The sequence below is a fragment of the Garra rufa genome, chromosome 23 (genome assembly GCF_049309525.1).
Source record: "Garra rufa chromosome 23, GarRuf1.0, whole genome shotgun sequence".
Lineage (NCBI taxonomy): Eukaryota > Metazoa > Chordata > Actinopteri > Cypriniformes > Cyprinidae > Garra > Garra rufa.
Window position 1 is genome coordinate 3,179,976 of NC_133383.1, and position 22,381 is coordinate 3,202,356.

Here is a 22,381-nt window from a genome sequence, read left to right on the forward strand (position 1 = left end):
CACACAAAATACATTTTATTTATTATAGTATTTGCTTCATAAATATCGTAATGAATTTTGTGATTGAGTTTTAATATTCATTTTTCTTTATTTCTAATAAAAGTATTAGTAATTAATTATTGTAATAAGAACGCCTTTTAGTCTGTCGCGATGATATCTGCTTTGGACTTGTATTTAGGAGAGACTTTTATTTTGACTTTTGGCGTCCCGGAAGTGTGTAATATTATTGTCATGGCGGACCACAGGAGTGATGCTGGTAAGTTTTTGAGTTTTGTTTGTCGTTCGTGATGTGTTTCTGTCGTGTAAGTAAGTTGAGTGTGTTAAAACTGCAGGACAGTGTTTTCTTGAAAGCGTCGACGGTTTAATAAAGTCGGTTCCAGTCACCGCGGCTGTTATAATAATCACAGACTGCTGCACATGTGATTCTGATGGTTATTTCATAATAACTAAAATATCTCAAACGTTAGTTTTGCTTTTTGGTTCACAGGGACTTTATTAGCCTCGTGTTTTGGCTCTCAGGGGCCTTCGTGATTTATAAGTGAAAATACGCACAAAAAACGTTTGCAGTACGTTGTACCATGGTAGTACTATGGTATCCGTTAAAGTGCCCTGGATATTTTATAGTACTATAGTATACAACGAACTACACCCTGGATATAATATTCAAGAGCTATGTTTGTGGTAATCATGGAAATATATATCTAATGTGTACCATAGTATTACCATTTCCTATCATCACTATAGCACCACAGTACTTTTAGTAAAAGACAGTTGTAGAAATTATGGAATTAAACTCATATTTTCCCTGTAAATTATTATTATTTTTAAAAATATTTTTTATTGTGTTAATATTTTGCGTACTGCCTATACATTATTCATCGTTCAATTAAAACAATTAAATGTATATTTAATTTTTTTTTTTTATGTCACAGTAGCCATAGTACTTGTAATAATACAAATCTGTAATAGAAATTATGTCAAACTCAAACTTCCTTTTAGGTGATATTTCTTATTTACATTTTTTTATTTTACTGAATTTTGACTGCTGTTCATACATTATTCATTGTTTAAAAAAATAATGCATTTCATTAATTTTTGACTGATACCCATAATTTTTTTTTTTGTGTGTTAAAAAATAAATAGCAGTATACAGCATAGTGTTGTTTTTTGTAAAGGTAATAATAATTACAGAAATACAGCAGTAATAGAAGTTGCAAAAATTTTAATGCAAAAAATTCTTATTTTATTAATTTTGACTGACACAATTTTCATTGTTTAAAAAATAAATCTACAGCATAGTTTTTTGTAAAGATAATAATTGCAGAAATACAGCAGTAATAAAATTAGCAAAAAATTGTAAAAAAAAAAAAAAAAATTAACGAATTTTTAAAATTTATTTTTTAAATGTTTGACTGATACCTATACATTTTTTCATTGTTTTAAAAAAATAAGTTTTTATTATTAATACTGTTTTGTACAGGTAATAGTCCTTTAATAGTAATAAAATAATAATATAAATAAATATAAAATAACAGAAATGCCGCAATAACAAAAATAGCAAAAAATATTTGTTAATTTCTAATTTATTTTATTTATTATTGATAAAATATGACACCTATACATTTTTGATTGATGTAAAAGTAATAATTCTATAATAATAATAATAATAACAACATAAATACAGCAGTAATAAAAGTAGCAAAAATGTGAAAAAAAACTTGACTGGCACCCATATATTTTTCATAGTTTTAAAAAATAAATCTAAAACAGTGTGTTTTAAGGTAAGGTAATGATAATCGTAATAATAAGAGAAATACAGCAATAATAATAAACAAAAATATAGTTATAATAGCAATAGCAGAATGTTTAATATAAATTTTAATTTCTAGTTTATTTAACTGACACTCATACATTTTTAATTGTTTTAAAAAAATAAATCTTTGTAAAGGTAATAATAACAGAATAGCAGCCAGAAATCAATTATTTGACCATTTTTGCTACCACTTGTACATTGCTCATTGTATGTAAAATACAGCAATAATAGAAATGACAGAAATGGTCATAAAAAATATTTGTATTTATTATTTATTTTATAAATTTTTGACTGATACCAATTTTTCATTGTTTTAAAAAATAAATCTACAGTATAGTATTATTTGTAAAGGTAATAATTCTATAATAATAATAACAGAAATATAGTAATTATAGAAAAAGCAGAAAAGTAAAAAAAAAAAAATTCTCTTTAGATAATTATTATTTACATTATTTTATTTTTACTTCCACCTGTTCATTATTCATTGTATGTAAAGGTAAAAATTAAATAATAAGAAGAATTAAACTCTAATTTTCCTTTTAGACTATTATTGTTATTTAGCATTTTTTTTTTTTTTTTACTACCACCTATGCATTATTTATTGTATGTAAAGGCAATACTAATACTAAAATGAATAATAGTATAGATGGTAAATGAGTGAATGATTGATTTAGTTTTGTGTGATGACAGGTGACCCCAGTGAAGATGAAGACATCTCATCCGTCATGGGCTTCTCTGGGTTTGGTGAGTGTTTCTATAACAGAATTAGTTCAGTGTTTGTGTTGTCAGGGTCACATGTCCAGTTTTAATCTGGATCTGTCGCATTTCTTTCACTGTCAGGAAAGAAAGCTCGAACCTTTGACCTGGAAGCCATGTTTGAGCAGACCAGGAGAACAGCCATCGAGAGGAGCCAGCGCGTCTTAGGTCACTACTTAATTTGTGATTCAGTTGCAAAATCTAGCATTTCAAACCTTCTTCTAGATAGCTGGCTCTCAAAGTTCTAAGAATTAAATTGGGTTTTATTTTTATCATTCACAGAGGAGCGTCAGAAACAAGATGTCCAGGTCAGCAGCAGCTCTCAAAGTGTTGACCAAAGAGACAAACCGTCTACATCCACATCTAGGTATGGTCAGCAGCATCGTCATCATCTGTAGCAGTGTTTGAGATCACTCATGATCAGGGCTCTACACTTACTTTTCTTTTTAGGAGCAAAATTTCAGAAGCACCTTCTAATCAATAATCCAATAATCTGCTCAAATCTCAATTCGGGACTCAATAGGTTGTTTGCACATGACGTGATTGCTGTGGCTCGAAATGCATCTGGAGGGCAGAAATGATTTTTTCTTTATAGGGGTCAATAGCAGAAACTTAAAATGCCTATGTTTTGCATTGTTTATATGCGCTCAAAATCGGTCAAACCGAGAAACCACAAGGAGCTTTTATCATTGTATGAAAATCTGCCTTTTGTAACGGGGGAAAGGCAAGACATTGACTGAAAAGTGCAGGAAAAAGTGGCTTGTAAACCTCCGTCTGCGGTCAGGAGGAGAGCCGGATAATACTTGTGTGTGCAAATGGTTAAAAACAGATATAATAATATTAGGGCCGGGACTCGATTAAAAAATTTAATCTAATTAATTAGAGGCTTTGTAATTAATTAATCGAAATTAATTGCATTTTAATCGCATATAAATATTTGACCTGAGAACAGTGAGAAGTAAGATTTTTACATGGATTTTTAGTATACCATTGAATAATGACTGAATACATAAGCTTAAGCAACAAAATATTGTTTATTTTTGTTCAACCAAGTCCAACAGACCAGTGCAATATTGGCATTAAGTGTAGCAAGAGGCACGTTCTTTAACGAGTCTTTCATGCCGAGAACTCTGCTCTTGTGTTTGCTTAATTATGCATTTAAACGTTAATGACCAAACCTATCATTATAAATGTTGCTGCACATGGAATATAACGCGGATAACATTTAAAAAATATTTTTTTATCAGGTTACACACTGATTATTTATCACTCAAACCCCTTTCTCTACCTGTCCGTTGGTCGCGCATATCCTCCATGTTTGTAGTTTTTTAACACTTTTTATGCGTGTTTGTAGTTCTAATCGAATCCTCGTTCACGGCGCAGTGTGTTGCGGGCAATATTAGCCGTTAAGAGTGTGCATTGATCGTTAAGTAGTAGACCATCCGGGAATCTTTGGAATACCTTTTTAAACATACTACAATTTGGGACATACAATACTATTTAGGACGGACGCAGCTTGTCTGAACGCTAGTTGGTGCTCCAGTATAATCGGTCCGCCGAATCTCATCCAGTGAGAAATGTTCCGCGGTGCAAAACTAAGTGCGATTAAAATGCGTTAAAAAAATTTATCGCGTTATTTTTGTGTAATTAATTAATCTAACGCGTTAAAGTCCCGGCCCTAAATAATATATTAAGATAATAATACAAAATTATATAAATAGATACAGGGTGAGACGGTGAGAATTTACTTAATGCTAAACGCCACAAATAGACACGGTGTATATATGCAGTTTTGAAAGCTTAACGGATATTGCAATAAATTGAAGTGAGTGACAGCTTTTTAGTGACTATATGTATAGTGACTATAGGCTATAATCAGTTCAGAATTTGAATAAAGGTTTCGTTTTATGTGCTTGACTGAAAAAGCAGAACGGATGAGATTGGGGAAAGTCTGTACTGTACTGGTTTAGACACTGTTACAAGAGAAAGGTATAAACAGAAAATCACAACATATGTTGGATGTGATCCCTACGTTATGAAGAGGATTTTTTAAAACCAAATTGAAATCGTTGCCTGCCATCGAGGCGGTGAATATAAGCTAAGTACGCTTGATTCCAAACTATTTGGAAAGTGATTCCCAGATTTATATGAAGGATGCAGGATATATGTCACTCCTGAAACTACTGCTGTACAGAGTTTTTGTCTATTGGTCCTGTTAGCAGCACGTAAAGCGAGCAAATATCGCTTCCATAGTCACTAAAAAGCTGTCACTCACTTCAGTTTATCGCAATCTAACAAGGTTCCGTTGTAATCAGTCGCAAATATAGTATCTTATTTACATCGTGTCTACATGTGGCATTTAACGAATTCTCACTGTCTCACCCTCTATCTATTTATATTTGTTTATATCTTAATATTATTATATCTATCTATTATATCTTCCTGCCCTCCAGCTGCATTCCGTGCGTCATAAAAACTACGTGATTGTAAACAACCTATTGGTTCAGTTTGGGACTTCAGTGCGCTTTCGCGAATCGTTTGATTCAATTCGGGACTTCAGTGCGTGTTCGCGAATCGTTTGATTCAATTCGGGACTTCAGTGCGTGTTCGCGAATCATTTTGTTCAATTCGGGACTTCAGTGCGCGATCGCGAATCCTTTGATTCAATTCGGGACATTAGTGGGCTTTCGCGAATCCTTTGATTCAATTCGGGACTTCAGTGCGTGTTCGCGAATCATTTCGTTCAATTCGGGACTTCAGTGCGTGTTCGCGAATCCTTTGATTCAATTCGGGACTTCAGTGCGTGTTCGCGAATCATTTCGTTCAATTCGGGACCTCAGTGCGTGTTCGCGAATCATTTTGTTCAATTTGGGACTTCAGTGCGTGTTCGCGAATCATTTTGTTCAATTTGGGACTTCAGTGCGTGTTCGCGAATCATTTTGTTCAATTCGGGACTTCAGTGCGTGTTCGCGAATCGTTTTGATTCAATTCGGGACTTCAGTGCGCTTTCGCGAATCATTTGATTCAATTCGGGACATTAGTGGGCTTTCGCGAATCCTTTGATTCAATTCGGGACTTCAGTGCGTGTTCGCGAATCATTTTGTTCAATTCGGGACTTCAGTGCGTGTTCGCGAATCATTTTGTTCAATTCGGCACTTCAGTGCGTGTTCGCGAATCATTTTGGTCAATTCGGGACTTCAGTGCGCTTTCGCGAATCATTTGATTCAATTCGGGACTTCAGTGCGCTTTCGCGAATAATTTGGTTCAATTCGGGACTTCAGTGCGTGTTCGCGAATCGTTTGATTCAATTCGGGACGTCAGTGCGTGTTCGCGAATCATTTTGTTCAATTCGGGACTTCAGTGCGTGTTCGCGAATCATTTTGTTCAATTCGGGATGTCAGTGCGTGTTCGTGAATCATTTTGTTCAATTCGGGACTTCAGTGCGTGTTCGCGAATCATTTTGTTCAATTCGGGATGTCAGTGCGTGTTCACGAATCATTTTGTTCAATTCGGGACTTCAGTGCGTGTTCGCGAATCAATCACCAAATTCGGGACTTCAGTGCGTGTTCGCGAATCATTTTGTTCAATTCGGGATGTCAGTGCGTGTTCGCGAATCATTTTGTTCAATTCGGGACGTCAGTGCGTGTTCGCGAATCATTTTGTTCAATTCGGGACTTCAGTGCGTGTTCGCGAATCAATCACCAAATTCGGGACTTCAGTGCGTGTTCGCAAATCATTTTGTTCAATTTGGGACTTCAGTGCGTGTTCGCGAATCAATCACCAAATTCGGGACTTCAGTGCGTGTTCGCGAATCATTTTGTTCAATTCGGGATGTCAGTGCGTGTTCGCAAATCATTTTGTTCAATTCGGGACTTCAGTGCGTGTTCGTGAATCAATCACCAAATTCGGGACTTCAGTGCGTGTTCGCGAATCATTTTGTTCAATTCGGGATGTCAGTGCGTGTTCGCGAATCATTTTGTTCAATTCGGGACTTCAGTGCGTGTTCGCGAATCATTTCGTTCAATTCGGGACCTCAGTGCGTGTTCGCGAATCATTTTGTTCAATTTGGGACTTCAGTGCGTGTTCGCGAATCATTTTGTTCAATTTGGGACTTCAGTGCGTGTTCGCGAATCATTTTGTTCAATTCGGGACTTCAGTGCGTGTTCGCGAATCGTTTTGATTCAATTCGGGACTTCAGTGCGCTTTCGCGAATCATTTGATTCAATTCGGGACATTAGTGGGCTTTCGCGAATCCTTTGATTCAATTCGGGACTTCAGTGCGTGTTCGCGAATCATTTTGTTCAATTCGGGACTTCAGTGCGTGTTCGCGAATCATTTTGTTCAATTCGGCACTTCAGTGCGTGTTCGCGAATCATTTTGGTCAATTCGGGACTTCAGTGCGCTTTCGCGAATCATTTGATTCAATTCGGGACTTCAGTGCGCTTTCGCGAATAATTTTGTTCAATTCGGGATGTCAGTGCGTGTTCGCGAATCATTTTGTTCAATTTGGGACTTCAGTGCGTGTTCGCAAATCATTTTGTTCAATTCGGGACTTCAGTGCGTGTTCGCGAATCATTTTGTTCAATTCGGGACTTCAGTGCGTGTTCGCGAATCAATCACCAAATTCGGGACTTCAGTGCGTGTTCGCGAATCATTTTGTTCAATTCGGGACTTCAGTGCGTGTTCGCGAATCAATCACCAAATTCGGGACTTCAGTGCGTGTTCGCAAATCATTTTGTTCAATTCGGGACTTCAGTGCGTGTTCGCAAATCATTTTGTTCAATTCGGGACTTCAGTGCGTGTTCGCGAATCAATCACCAAATTCGGGACTTCAGTGCGTGTTCGCGAATCATTTTGTTCAATTCGGGATGTCAGTGCGTGTTCGCGAATCATTTTGTTCAATTCGGGACGTCAGTGCGTGTTCGCGAATCATTTTGTTCAATTCGGGACTTCAGTGCGTGTTCGCGAATCAATCACCAAATTCGGGACTTCAGTGCGTGTTCGCGAATCATTTTGTTCAATTCGGGATGTCAGTGCGTGTTCGCGAATCATTTTGTTCAATTCGGGACGTCAGTGCGTGTTCGCGAATCATTTTGTTCAATTCGGGACTTCAGTGCGTGTTCGCGAATCAATCACCAAATTCGGGACTTCAGTGCGTGTTCGCGAATCATTTTGTTCAATTTGGGACTTCAGTGCGTGTTCGCGAATCAATCACCAAATTCGGGACTTCAGTGCGTGTTCGCGAATCATTTTGTTCAATTTGGGACTTCAGTGCGTGTTCGCGAATCATTTTGTTCAATTCGGGATGTCAGTGCGTGTTCGCGAATCATTTTGTTCAATTCGGGACTTCAGTGCGTGTTCGCAAATCATTTTGTTCAATTCGGGACTTCAGTGCGTGTTCGCGAATCAATCACCAAATTCGGGACTTCAGTGCGTGTTCGCGAATCATTTTGTTCAATTCGGGACTTCAGTGCGTGTTCGCGAATCAATCACCAAATTCGGGACTTCAGTGCGTGTTCGCGAATCATTTTGTTCAATTCGGGATGTCAGTGCGTGTTCGCGAATCATTTTGTTCAATTCGGGACGTCAGTGCGTGTTCGCGAATCATTTTGTTCAATTCGGGACGTCAGTGCGTGTTCGCGAATCATTTTGTTCAATTCGGGACTTCAGTGCGTGTTCGCGAATCAATCACCAAATTCGGGACTTCAGTGCGTGTTCGCGAATCATTTTGTTCAATTTGGGACTTCAGTGCGTGTTCGCGAATCAATCACCAAATTCGGGACTTCAGTGCGTGTTCGCGAATCATTTTGTTCAATTTGGGACTTCAGTGCGTGTTCGCGAATCATTTTGTTCAATTCGGGATGTCAGTGCGTGTTCGCGAATCATTTTGTTCAATTCGGGACTTCAGTGCGTGTTCGCAAATCATTTTGTTCAATTCGGGACTTCAGTGCGTGTTCGCGAATCAATCACCAAATTCGGGACTTCAGTGCGTGTTCGCGAATCATTTTGTTCAATTCGGGACTTCAGTGCGTGTTCGCGAATCAATCACCAAATTCGGGACTTCAGTGCGTGTTCGCGAATCATTTTGTTCAATTCGGGATGTCAGTGCGTGTTCGCGAATCATTTTGTTCAATTCGGGACGTCAGTGCGTGTTCGCGAATCATTTTGTTCAATTCGGGACTTCAGTGCGTGTTCGCGAATCAATCACCAAATTCGGGACTTCAGTGCGTGTTCGCGAATCATTTTGTTCAATTCGGGATGTCAGTGCGTGTTCGCGAATCATTTTGTTCAATTCGGGACTTCAGTGCGTGTTCGCAAATCATTTTGTTCAATTCGGGACTTCAGTGCGTGTTCGCGAATCAATCACCAAATTCGGGACTTCAGTGCGTGTTCGCAAATCATTTTGTTCAATTCGGGACTTCAGTGCGTGTTCGCGAATCAATCACCAAATTCGGGACTTCAGTGCGTGTTCGCGAATCATTTTGTTCAATTCGGGATGTCAGTGCGTGTTCGCGAATCATTTTGTTCAATTCGGGACGTCAGTGCGTGTTCGCGAATCATTTTGTTCAATTTGGGACTTCAGTGCGTGTTCGCGAATCAATCACCAAATTCGGGACTTCAGTGCGTGTTCGCGAATCATTTTGTTCAATTTGGGACTTCAGTGCGTGTTCGCGAATCATTTTGTTCAATTCGGGACTTCAGTGCGTGTTCGCGAATCAATCACCAAATTCGGGACTTCAGTGCGTGTTCGCGAATCATTTTGTTCAATTCGGGATGTCAGTGCGTGTTCGCGAATCATTTTGTTCAATTCGGGACTTCAGTGCGTGTTCGCAAATCATTTTGTTCAATTCGGGACTTCAGTGCGTGTTCGCGAATCAATCACCAAATTCGGGACTTCAGTGCGTGTTCGCAAATCATTTTGTTCAATTCGGGACTTCAGTGCGTGTTCGCGAATCAATCACCAAATTCGGGACTTCAGTGCGTGTTCGCGAATCATTTTGTTCAATTCGGGACGTCAGTGCGTGTTCGCGAATCATTTCGTTCAATTCGGGATGTCAGTGCATGTTCGCGAATCATTTTGTTCAGTTTGGGACGTCAGTGCATGTTCGCGAATCATTTTCTTCAATTCGGGATGTCAGTGCGTGTTCGCGAATCATTTTGTTCAATTCAGGACTTCAGTGCGTGTTCGCGAATCATTTTGTTCAATTCGGGACGTCAGTGCGTGTTCGCGAATCATTTTGTTCAATTCGGGACGTCAGTGCGTGTTCGCGAATCATTTTGTTCAATTCGGGACGTCAGTGCGTGTTCGCGAATCATTTTGTTCAATTCGGGACGTCAGTGCGTGTTCGCGAATCATTTTGTTCAATTCGGGACGTCAGTGCGTGTTCGCGAATCATTTTGTTCAATTCGGGACATCAGTGCGTGTTCGCGAATCATTTTGTTCAATTCGGGACGTCAGTGCGTGTTCGCGAATCATTTTGTTCAATTCGGGACGTCAGTGCGTGTTCGCGAATCATTTTGTTCAATTCGGCATGTCAGTGCGTGTTCGCGAATCATTTTGTTCAATTCGGCATGTCAGTGCGTGTTCGCGAATCATTTTGTTCATTTCAGGACTTCAGTGCGTGTTGGTGCTGGCAGGTGATTTAATTACTGTACCATTCCTTCATTTGATTCGTTCGAACAACTGATTCATTCAGGAATAAAGCAAGTGACTGTCTTTACGAATGGGAAATTGAATCATTTCACTCGATTCGATTAAACACTCACATTCATTCATAAACGAAACACCACTGATTGAATAGAGATGTGCAGCGGCTCAGTTGTGACTTGTTTTAGACTATTTTTGATGACGAAGTAGAGCGAAATCAGGCAATAGTGTTATAGTCAGACAGTGTACGTCACTTAATAATAATGTCTTGTTTATTTAACTGTTGTATTAAATCAGTATCTTTTTTCAAACTCCCTCAATAATCGTTACAAGCTGTCACTCATCTTAGGTCATTGTTATTCATCAACGAATCTCTGGATCAGTCTCTTATTTACACTTTCTCTACACTTTGGTTATGAAAGGATTAGTGAGATATGTCTCTGATATATTACTCAGTGTTGCAAAAACACAGAAACGTTTGAAGCTCCCTTTAAACACAGATATGCTGATCGGGTCAGTCTCACATGGTGCTCCTAAATATTTTTTTGTAGTCACACGCAGTAGTTTTCAGGCTCAAATGTGAGTAAAATAGTTGCACTCTAGAGCCCTGCTGATGTGTTTGTGTGAACAGGAAGCAGGAGTCTGACAGCAGTGACAGCGACTCAGATATCATCGGTCCTCCTCTTCCTCCTGGACTCGGTGCTCAGACAGTGGAGGGTGATGATGATGATGATGATGATGATGATGATGATGACGATGAAGATGTGGTCGGACCGCCGCTGCCGCCCGGGTTCAAGCGTAGCACTGCTGATGATGATGATGACGACGACGACGATGATGATGATGATATGAATGATGACGATGATGACGTGAGTGTATTTTTCGTCTTTCAGTCCCATGAAGCGTTTTTACAACTCCAGATCAGATCTAACTTTTATGTCTTTTTTAAATTCATCAAAGAAACCTAAAAATTATTTTTTATATAAAAAATTATTTTTTCAACATAATGTTTTTGAGCAGCAAATAAGAATATTGGAATAATTTCTGTAGGATCAATATAAATTTAGCTTTGAAATCACAGGAAAATTTGTTTGTCATTTTGTCATTGTTTGTTTACATTAAGCACTTTATCCCCATTGATTTAATGCAATAATATATATGTATATAGGGTTGTCACGATACCATGAAAATGACTTACGATACTATACCAGCTGAAGTATCACGATACCAAGTAGTATCGCGATACCATGCAGTATTTTGTTCATTTAAAATTCTATTCTACAAAATGAATCAAAATTTCATAAATGAAAAGATGTAAATGAAAACAGACATGTTTTCTCTAAATATTTCATTAATGTAAATGAATGACTGGCTATTGTTTTCCACGAAATCATGTCAACATAACTCCTCTTAGCAATGCGCAGAAGCTGCATGAAGTGACATTTAGATGTGGTATTTATATATTTAGACTTTATTTATAATTGCATAAATTATAGATTAAAGATGAATGTTTTAAATACAAAACACTGAATGTAGAAATATTATGGTAAAGAATGTAATATGATGAGAAACTTAAAACCGCCAGCAGGTGGCAGCAGTGTTTGTGATTGAATCACTGAGTCGTTCAAACGATTCTTTCAAAACGGCTGAATCATTCAGGAGTGAATCAAATGACTTTTTATGAATGGCTTAGTGATTCAGTGAATCAATGATTCGCCCAACCAACGCGGATATGGATTTGAACACAGAAACGAAACAAAAACATCTTACTGAACTGTCAGGAGCATTTTTGCTTGCATATCTTGAAAGTAAGCAGCTTATATATTAAAACATATTAATTTATAATATAAAAAATATATATATATATATATAATGATTAATAAGAACAAAGTGGAAAGCAGCTAGTATGTTAATGAATGGAATTGCATTTAGGGCTGTCGCGATAACCGCAATAACGCAATACCGCGCTATTGACGTGCATAACCGCAGAGGAATGCAACAACCGCAGCAACCGCGATATTTGCCTGTTTTCTTTTTTCCTAAGGATTCTTCCTTCTCACTTAATGCCTATGCTGAATAGTAAATTAATAAGTTAGTAATGATAACAATGTTTTTATTATGAGGCTCAGTAGATATGCATTTAACAAGCCTAATCAGACAGCGAATGAGAGAGAGATCGACTGAGCATGTGCGATTACCTGCGTCTTTCTTTCAGATCGAGTCAGGTATGTATGTGAAACTAGCTTGTCATGTCCAAGAAAAGTGAAATCTCTGTCTTAACATCGATGCCTCTGCTGCTCAGCTGAGCCTTTAAAAGTGGCGATTAAAGTTAAAATGATTTCAACATCGTGTTTCATTACGTCTTTCTGATTAAATAAGCGTTTTTGAACTTATAGTTGAATGAACGGTTTAAAGACTTACTCAAAGATAGTCTTTTGCCTCCCTCTTGTGGCGTAATAATTAAACTGCACTGACTCACAGCTCGCCTAAAACACGCAGGTGAAATACTGACAGAAAGTCTCTCGTCTGAATCAAAACTCAAACTCGAGGGTGCGCTAACTGTTATGTACACGAAGATTTCAGATGCAAAGCCTCTAAGTATGTCTGACATTTTTCTTCAAAATTAGCATTTCTTTCTGGCTAGGTTTCTATGTAAGTACTGTTTACTTCACTTCATATAGCAACGCGATTTGGTTTCGGTTTATTGATTTCTGAATATGACCTTCCATTGCAACAGCCTACATGCAATTATATATATATATAGAGCGGTAATACCGCATACCGCGCTACTGAGCCACTCAAAATTACCGCAAGGGAAATTCCTTAACCGCGACAGCCCTAATTGCATTCGTGCCGTGATCAACGATCATTCCAGAAACAAATTATTTCACCTGTTCTAAATGTGGGCAAAGGAATGAAAATACGAAAAAACTTAAAATATGTTGAATAAGTGATTCTTGAGCTGCTATTTTTTAAATAACATCAGACGGTCTGAATCAGACCCTCTCTTCTGATAAACTAAAGCGTGCACCTTCTCATTTCAAACTGAACTGAAGCGTCGGGAAACACTAAATACCATATAAAGCGTAGACACAGCCTGTAATACACAAAGCACAGCAGAAAGACATTTTGGTGTGCTGGCGTGCATGTTCAAATGAACGTTTTAAACAGTGTTCCTGCCGTGCATACAACATATCTTACGGTCCTACCGTGTGGACGATACTACCGTTTCAAAAATGCAATGGCACCGCAGGTATTTTTAAGCTTTAGTATCGCGATACTACCGTAGTACCGGTATACCGTGCAACCCTATATATATATAATAAAAATTATACAAACTTGTTGCAATGCAATATGATCAAAATATATATTAGACATATTATTTGAATTATTATTATTTACATTTTCAAAATTAAACATAGAAGCATTTGATGTCTTTAAATTATGCTGATGTAATTTAACTGAAACATGTACATTTTTATAGTAATGGAAATTTAATGAATACAAATAACCAGCAAAGTATATTTGACATGACAAAATTTTAATAAATTATTTTTTAAGACATTAACTTTTTTGCATTCTGTAATTTTTAAATAAGAATAGCAAAAATATTAAAAACATATTTTAAAAGTAAATATTATCAAAATATATATCCATGTATATATTATATTAATATTAAATGTAAAAAAAATATTTGATGCCTTTTATTTATGCTGATGTAAATTGTAGATGTAGATTTATATTGAATGTTTCCTATAAAAATCCGTTAAATAATGTTTTTGTAATATGCGTCTGACGCCTCTAGAGGGCCACACTGCCATTCTCCATCACTTTAAATATGAAAGACTTATTAGACTAATTGAATATTAGATCTCATGAAATGTCTGATGAATGCATGTGGGTCATATTTCAATGTAAAATGAAAAAAATATATATTATTTAGTCAAATATACAATAAAAGGATATTTTAGATGATGAAAATGACACTTTTTTGCATTGTCATTATTTTCATGACATTTGCGCACATTTTATCATCAAATTCTCACTAATTAAATGCAAAAATATTATAAAGTTATTATATATGTATATTTAGATATATTATTTAAATTATATTGTAAAAAAACTCAAGGTAATATATAATGGCTTAAATTTATGCTGATTTAAATGTTATATTTATAATTAATCTTTTATAGTTAAAATCTGTGTAAAATTTATAAGTAATGTGTTATAGTAATGAAAGCTCTAACAAGAATAAAAATAACTTTATATTTTACATTAAGAAGATTAATGCTATTTTTAAAACCATTCATTTGTTTTGCATTTTGTCATTATTAATTATAATTAAGCACATTTAATCCCCAAATTCCAATTATTTTAATGCAATTAAAAACATATATATTATAAAATATATATATTAAACTTATTATTTAAATTTCATTGTAAAAAATAAACATTATGGTAATATGCAATGCAGATAAATGTATCTATGGTGAATGTTTTGTACTAAAGAACAAAATATTATAACCTATATATTAAAATATTTTGCTATTTAACAAATGTATATTTTATTTTAAAATTAAGCCTATTTTTAAAACTATTAAGTTTTTTTTTTTGTACTGTCATCATTAATTTTATGATAATTAAGTGCATTTTCTACCCCAAATTCATATTAATTAAATCCATTTATTATTGTAAATTAAATAAGTTCCATGAAATAATGACAAAAAAGCACATTTTATCCCCTAATTTTAATTGGGGCATAAGTTAGTGCATTTAAAATGTAAATTAAATTATACCGTAAAAAAAAAAAAAAAAAACCTCATAGTAATATATATGCTGATTTAAATGTTATATTATTAATAAATAATCCAAATTCCCCTTAATTAAATGCAGTATTATTAAAAACATTATTAAATATATATTATTTAAATTTTATTGTAAAAATAAAACGTGGTTAAATGTAATGGAGATGAACATAGTATTTCTAATGAATGTTTTATATTAATGTAAGAGAGAGTATACCTATATATAAATAACTATACATTCAAATATAATATAAATTAAAAATATTTTGCTGTTAAAAAATAAATATATAAATATATTACTATCAACCCCAAATTTCTTGTAAATAATTAATTTTTAAAACCAGATTTTTTTATTTTGTCATTAATTTAATACAATTTAAGCACATTTTATTCCCCATTTTTTCTAATTTTATATTTAGATATATTATTTAAATTTAGTTTATATCAGTGTTGTTTTTGACAACCATCTTAGATTTAGTCTTAGTCTTTTGGACTAAAATGCTTCTTAGTTTTAGTCAAATTTTAGTCGACGAAAAGTCAAAAAGGTTTTAGTCTAGTTTTAGTCAAAAAAGGGGAAAAAGTAGTCTTTTAACAAATTAATGTAGGTCAGTAAGTATTTTGCTGTTGGGTAGTGTCACTTATAAGTTCTGAAAATAGCAGATCTATAGTTCAACACAATGGGAGCTTCCGGATCGACTATTTTCACCAATAATTACAATAATGAAGGAATGGTTTAAAACATAAAAGACAAACAAGGTTAGAATGCTAAAACGGCTTGCCATACTAGTATAGCAAAGAGTATTTAATGCTAAAACGGCTTGCCATAGCGGCAGATACTTCATAGGTTTTAATTGGCATGCACAATAAGCGGAAATGTCATGCATTTTAAACGTCTGACGGACCACCCACTAACATTTTCGTCTATTCTCGTCTCGTCAACGAAAACTCACACACGTCTCGTCATGTTTTAGTCATCAACGAGCCATTTTTATCTCGTCATCGTCTCGTTATCGTCATGAAAAAAAGTGGCGTCAACGAAATGATTTCGTCATCGTCATCGTTGACGAAAACAACACTGGTTTATATGTCTTTTATAGTTTATAGAACATCTAATGAGATTAAAACGCTTCTTTCACTGTCTGCAGAATATTATTTCAGTTTTTTTTTCCTTCTGTGAAATATGACCTAACATGTTTTTCTGAGATCCACCGTTACCTGTGTGTGTGACACTGGTTACAGACGTGTGTGTGTGTGTGTGTGTGTGTGAGTGTTGTAAATGTCGTAGTCTCAGTGTGACGGTGTGCAGACGCCCTGCTTTCCCAGGCCTGTGGCGTTTGAGGGCCGCCGTGGGCCGGTTTGATAGATGGTTTGTGGTGTCGGGCCACTCCGCTAAATGTATCCCATCAGGCCCAGGTGTGGCGTAATCAGCCGCCGCCACAAATCACACAGACCTGCGTGCGTTCGATTGGAGAACGAGTCGCGGCGAGCGCTGGATATGATGTTTTGCCAGTGTGTTACTGCTCTAAACCTTCACAAGACTAAGTATGGCCTTCAGGAGTCGCTGAAGATGTTTGTGTTTTGTGTTTCTGTGACAGAATCCAGTGAAGAAGATCCCGGATACTCATGAGATCACGCTTCAGCACGGATCTAAAACCGTAAGTGCACACGCGTGTGATCCTCACGTCCGACTCACGATCGACCCATTAAGATTACAGCATCTGATCCCATTATGACCTCCGTGTTCGGCCTGCTAGTTTCCTCCAATGCAGTTTGAAAATCAAAAGTGTCCTGTTTTAGGCTTCAGTGTATATACAGTCGTGGCCAAAAGTTTTGAGAATTACATAAATATTGGAAATTGGAAAAGTTGCTGCTTAAGTTTTTATAATAGCAATTTGCATATACTCCAGAATCTTATGAAGAGTGATCAGATGAATTGCATGGTCCTTCTTTGCCATGAAAATTAACTTAATCCCGAAAAAAACTTTCCACTGCATTGTTAAGAAGGCTTCAGGGCGTCCAGGAAAGTCCAGCAAGCGCCAGGATGGTCTCCTAAAGAGGATTGAGCTGCGGGATCGGAGAGCCACCAGTGCAGAGCTTGCTCAGGAATGGCAGCAGGCAGGTGTGAGCGCATCTGAACACACAGTGAGGCCAAGACTTTTGGAAGATGGCCTGGTGTCAAGAAGGGCAGCAAAGAAGCCACTTCTCTCCAAAAAAAACATCAGGGACAGATTGATCTTCTGCAAAAAGTATGGCGAATGGACTGCTGAGGACTGGGGCAAAGTCATATTCTCCGATGAAGCCTCTTTCCGATTGTTTGGGGCATCTGGAAAAAGGCTTGTCCGGAGATGAAAAGGTGATTATTACCATCAGTCCTGTGTCACGCCAACAGTAAAGCATCCTGAGACCATTCATGTGTGGGGTTGCTTCTCATCCAAGGGAGTGGGCTCACTCACAATTTTGCCCAAAAACACAGCCATGAATAAAGAATGGTACCAAAACACCCTCCAACAGCAACTTCTTCCAACAATCCAACAACAGTTTGGTGAAGAACAATGCATTTTCCAGCACGATGGAGCACCGTGCCATAAGGCAAAAGTGATAACTAAGTGGCTCGGGGACCAAAACCTTGATATTTTGGGTCCATGGCCTGGAAACTCCCCAGATCTTAATCCCATTGAGAACTTGTGGTCAATCCTCAAGAGACGGGTGGACAAACAAAAACCCACTAATTCTGACAAATTCCAAGAAGTGATTATGAAAGAATGGGTTGCTATCAGTCAGGATTTGGCCCAGAAGTTGATTGAGAGCATGCCCAGTCCAATTGCAGAGGTCCTGAAAAAGAAGGGCCAACACTGCAAATACTGACTCTTTGCATAAATGTCATGTAATTGTCGATAAAAGCCTTTGAAACGTATGAAGTGCTTGTAATTATATATCAGTACATCACAGAAACAACTGAAACAAAGATCTAAAAGCAGTTTAGCAGCAAACTTTGTGAAAACTAATATTTGTGTCATTCTCAAAACTTTTGGCCACAACTGTATATATATATATATAGAATAGATAAATGTATATTATAAATTATTATCCAAATTTATTTATTATTAATTATTGTATAATATATTATAAATAATTAGTTTGGAGTAAAATATATAATTATTATTCAAATTTATTTATTATTAATTATTGTATAATATAATATAAATAATTCATTTGGAGTACTATATATATATATATATATATATATATCTATATCTATCAGTGGTTGCGTTAGACTGTTTCATTGTCTGTCTTTTTGACGGACAGAGTCGCAAAAATTCCCTCATAATCTATTATTACTCGTCATTTTAATTAGATTTAATTAGATTTGGAAACATCAAAACTAAATTAAAATTATTTCTCATTTATAGTATATTATGAAATGTTAATAATGCATAAAAAAAATATTTTAAAAAATAATAAAAGACATTTTAACTGTTATATATTTATATATGAATTTTTTAATGGAGCTAATATATTAATTATAACCAACTGTAGAGTTATTATAATATATATTTTATAACAATTAATTACTCTATAAGGTCTGTATAAGGTACTACTGATTTCTATTTACATTCTCATTATTTTTGTGACACATTTTAAGCATACTTTCAACAGTAATTCACATTAAATATATTTAAATTAGTGTATATTATATTATGAATTATTTAATTAAAACATATAGTATTATAGTAAATATATTTATATAGATAGATAATGATTACGTAAGGTTTATGTAACGATTATGCTATTATATTGGCCAATAGTCATTCATTCATATAGGTACACTTTATACAATAAAAATTAATTTTTTATTAAATACAGAAAAATAATTGTAAATGTTGCAGAATTATTCATTTATAAAACAAAATCATGTTTCAAAGCAGCTCTACCCAAGACAATAGTGTCATTATTTTTGATCAAATGTTGTTCTCAATTATAATACTGAGTATTAAGAGTCTTTTAAACCCCATCTAATAAAACTGATTTCTGATGGATTTCTGTTTGTTCAGGTTTCAGCTTTGGCTCTGGATCCGTCCGGCGCTCGTCTGATCACCGGTGGCTACGACTATGATGTGAGGTTCTGGGATTTCGCCGGGATGGACGCGGCGCTGCACGCTTTCCGATCTCTGCAGCCGTGTGAATGGTGAGTCCCGGTGCTTGTTCATCCACCGCCGTGTTTCCTGCTGTTTTGATGGGTTTCACCTCATCTGTCAGGAATGAGCTTCCGTCTCCGATCAAATCAGATAAACACAGCCAGATGCTGCCTATTTCTGCTCTTGTGTTTTAGTTTTCCTAGAAATCCACTAAAAGTGGCACACGATAGTGAGATTTCTGTATAAAAAAAATATTAAAATATATTTGCTTGTTATTTGAATTGTATTGTAAAAAAAAGAAGCATTATGGTAATATTTAATGCATTCATTTAATGCAATAATTTATGCTGATGTAGATAAACATGTAGTATTTATAATAAATGTTTTATAATTAAAATCTAATAACATGAGGACAATTCATCATATTTTTATTAATTATTAATTATAATAAGCACGTTTTCCCAAATTCCCAATAAATTAATGCACAAAAGTATTAAAACAACAATACAATATAATTGAAATATATTAGATAATTTTTTTAATTGTAAAAACAATAAACATTATGGTATTATTTTATAATACTGTTTTTCTTCATGTAAAATTATGCATTAATGCCTATTAATTTGATGCAAAAAAAGTATTAAAACCACAATATAATATTATAACAATGTATATTAGGAATAGTCAAATAGTAAATGAAATTAAAATTATGGTAATATTATAAATTATAAGCGCATTTTTTCCAAATTCCCATTAATGTAATGCAAAAAGTATTAAAACAACAATATAATATTATAAAAATGTATATTAGATGTTTTATTTTATAATACTGTTTTTCTTCATGTAAAATTACGTATTAATTTCTATTAATTTGATGCAAAAAAGTATTAAAACCACAATATAATATTATAGCAATGTATATTAGGAATAGTCAAATAGTAAATCAAATTAAAATTATGGTAATATTATAAATTATAAGCGCATTTTTCCCAAATTCCCATTAATTTACTGCAAAAAGTATTAAAACAACAATATAATATTATAAAAATATATATTAGATATATTATTTAAATTGTGAAAAAATAATCAATATGGTATTATTTTATAATACTATTTTTCTTCATGTAAAATTGTTTTGCGTGAAGAAAACTAGTCAGTGGTTTTAAACATTACTTTTTTGTTGCATTTTGTCATTATTAATTATAAGCACGTTTTCCCAAATTCCAAATAATTTAATGCACACAAGTATTAAAACAACAATATAGTGTAATAGAAATATATTAGATATATTTTTTAAATTGTGAAAAAATAAAAAAAATATGGTATTATTTTATAATACTGTTTTTCTTCATGTAAAATTACGTATTAATTTCTATTAATTTGATGCAAAAGAAGTATTAAAACCACAATATAATATTATAACAATGTATATTAGGAATAGTCAAATAGTAAATAAAATTAAAATTATGGTAATATTATAAATTAGTATTTTTTTAGTCCTTTTATTAAAATTTTTTTGTTGCTTTTTGTCATTTAATAATTATAAGCTCATTTTTCCTCAAATTCCCATTAATTTAATGCAAAAAGTATTAAAACAACAATATAATATAATTGAAATATATTACATATATTTTTTAAATTGGAAAAAAAAACCCATTATGGTATTATTTTATAATACAGTTTTTCTTCATGTAAAATTATTTATTAATGCCTATCAATTTGATGCAAAAAAAGTATTAAAACCACAATATAATATTATAACAATGTATATTCGGTATATTCAAATTGTTAATAAAATTAAAATTATGGTATTATTTTATAATAGTATTTTTCGTCCCAAGAAAGCTAGTCCTTTTATTAAACATTTTTTTTTGTTGCTTTTTGTCATTTATTAATTTAAGCGCATTTTTCCCAACTTCCCATTAAGTTAATGCAAAAAGTATCAAAACAACAATATAATATTATAAAAATATATATTAGATATATTATTTAAATTGTGAGAAAATAAACATTATGGTATTATTTTATAATGCTATTTTTCTTCCCAAGAAAACTATTCCTTTTATTAAACATTACTTTTTTTGTTGCATTTAGTCTTTATTAATTATAAGTGCATTTTTCCCGAATTCCCATTAATTTGCAAATGCAAAGAGCATTAAAATAGCAATATCATTTTGTTAAAATATATATTAGATATATTATTTAAATTGTAAAAAAGTAAACATTATGAAATTGTTTTATAATACAATTTTTTTCATGTAAAATTATATATATTTTTAAATTTATTTAAAATTTATTTAATATTTAATTTAATGCAAAAAAACATTTTAAATTTATATTTTACATGAAGAAAATTACTTGATTTTTTAAAATTTCTTTATATTTGGTGGTTGTTTTTTTTATTTTTTTGCCATTTATTAATTATAGTTAAGCACATTTGATCCCCAAATTAATTGAATGCAGAAACATATAAATTTAAAAATTATTAATAAATAATGACATTAATGTTTGATGCATTTATTTTATGCTTATGTAGATAACATATGTAACATATAGTCTTTTATAGTAATAAAAATCTAATGACACTAAAATAATAGTTATACTTTACATGAAGAAAATTAATCCCATTAAACATTACTATTTATGTATTTATTTTGTAATTATTAATTATAATTAAGCACATTTTATCCTCAAATTCACATAAATTTAATGCAAAAACATTTAAAATTTATATTTTACATGATGAAAATGTTTTTCATTTATTTAAATGTATTCGTTTTGCATTTTGTCATTATTAGTTATAGTTAAGCAGATTCGTGTAAAATAGCAGTTATATTTTACATGAAGAAAATTAATCCTATTAAAACATTATGATATTTATTTAATTATTTATTTATTTATTTTGTCATTATTAATTATAGTTAACCACATTCGTGTAAAATGGTAGTTATATTTTACATGAAGAAAATTAATCCTATTAAAACATTATGATATTTATTTATTTATTTATTTATTTATTTATTTGTCATTATTAGTTATAGTTAAGCCCATTCGTGTAAAATAGTAGTTATATTTTACACGAAGAAAATTAATCCCATTAAACATTACTATTTATGTATTTATTTTGTAATTATTAATTATAATTAAGCACATTTTATCCTCAAATTCACAAACTTAATGCAAAAACATTAAATTTATATTTTACATGATGAAAATGTTTTTA

The 22,381-nt window shown here is 33.5% G+C and overlaps 1 protein-coding gene across 1 annotated transcript in view; it reads left to right on the plus strand.

Moving 5' to 3' along the window:
* Positions 1-210: 210 nt before the first annotated feature.
* The window catches only part of LOC141299831 (WD repeat-containing protein 70-like), a 31,412-nt gene continuing 9,241 nt past the window's right edge, over positions 211-22,381 (plus strand). The window contains exons 1-7 of the mRNA XM_073830194.1: positions 211-256; positions 2,504-2,557; positions 2,654-2,737; positions 2,852-2,936; positions 10,849-11,086; positions 16,618-16,677; positions 19,075-19,208. Coding sequence (XP_073686295.1) covers positions 232-256; positions 2,504-2,557; positions 2,654-2,737; positions 2,852-2,936; positions 10,849-11,086; positions 16,618-16,677; positions 19,075-19,208 — 680 coding nt within the window. The 5' untranslated portion in view covers positions 211-231. The remainder of the gene's footprint in view (positions 257-2,503; positions 2,558-2,653; positions 2,738-2,851; positions 2,937-10,848; positions 11,087-16,617; positions 16,678-19,074; positions 19,209-22,381) is intronic.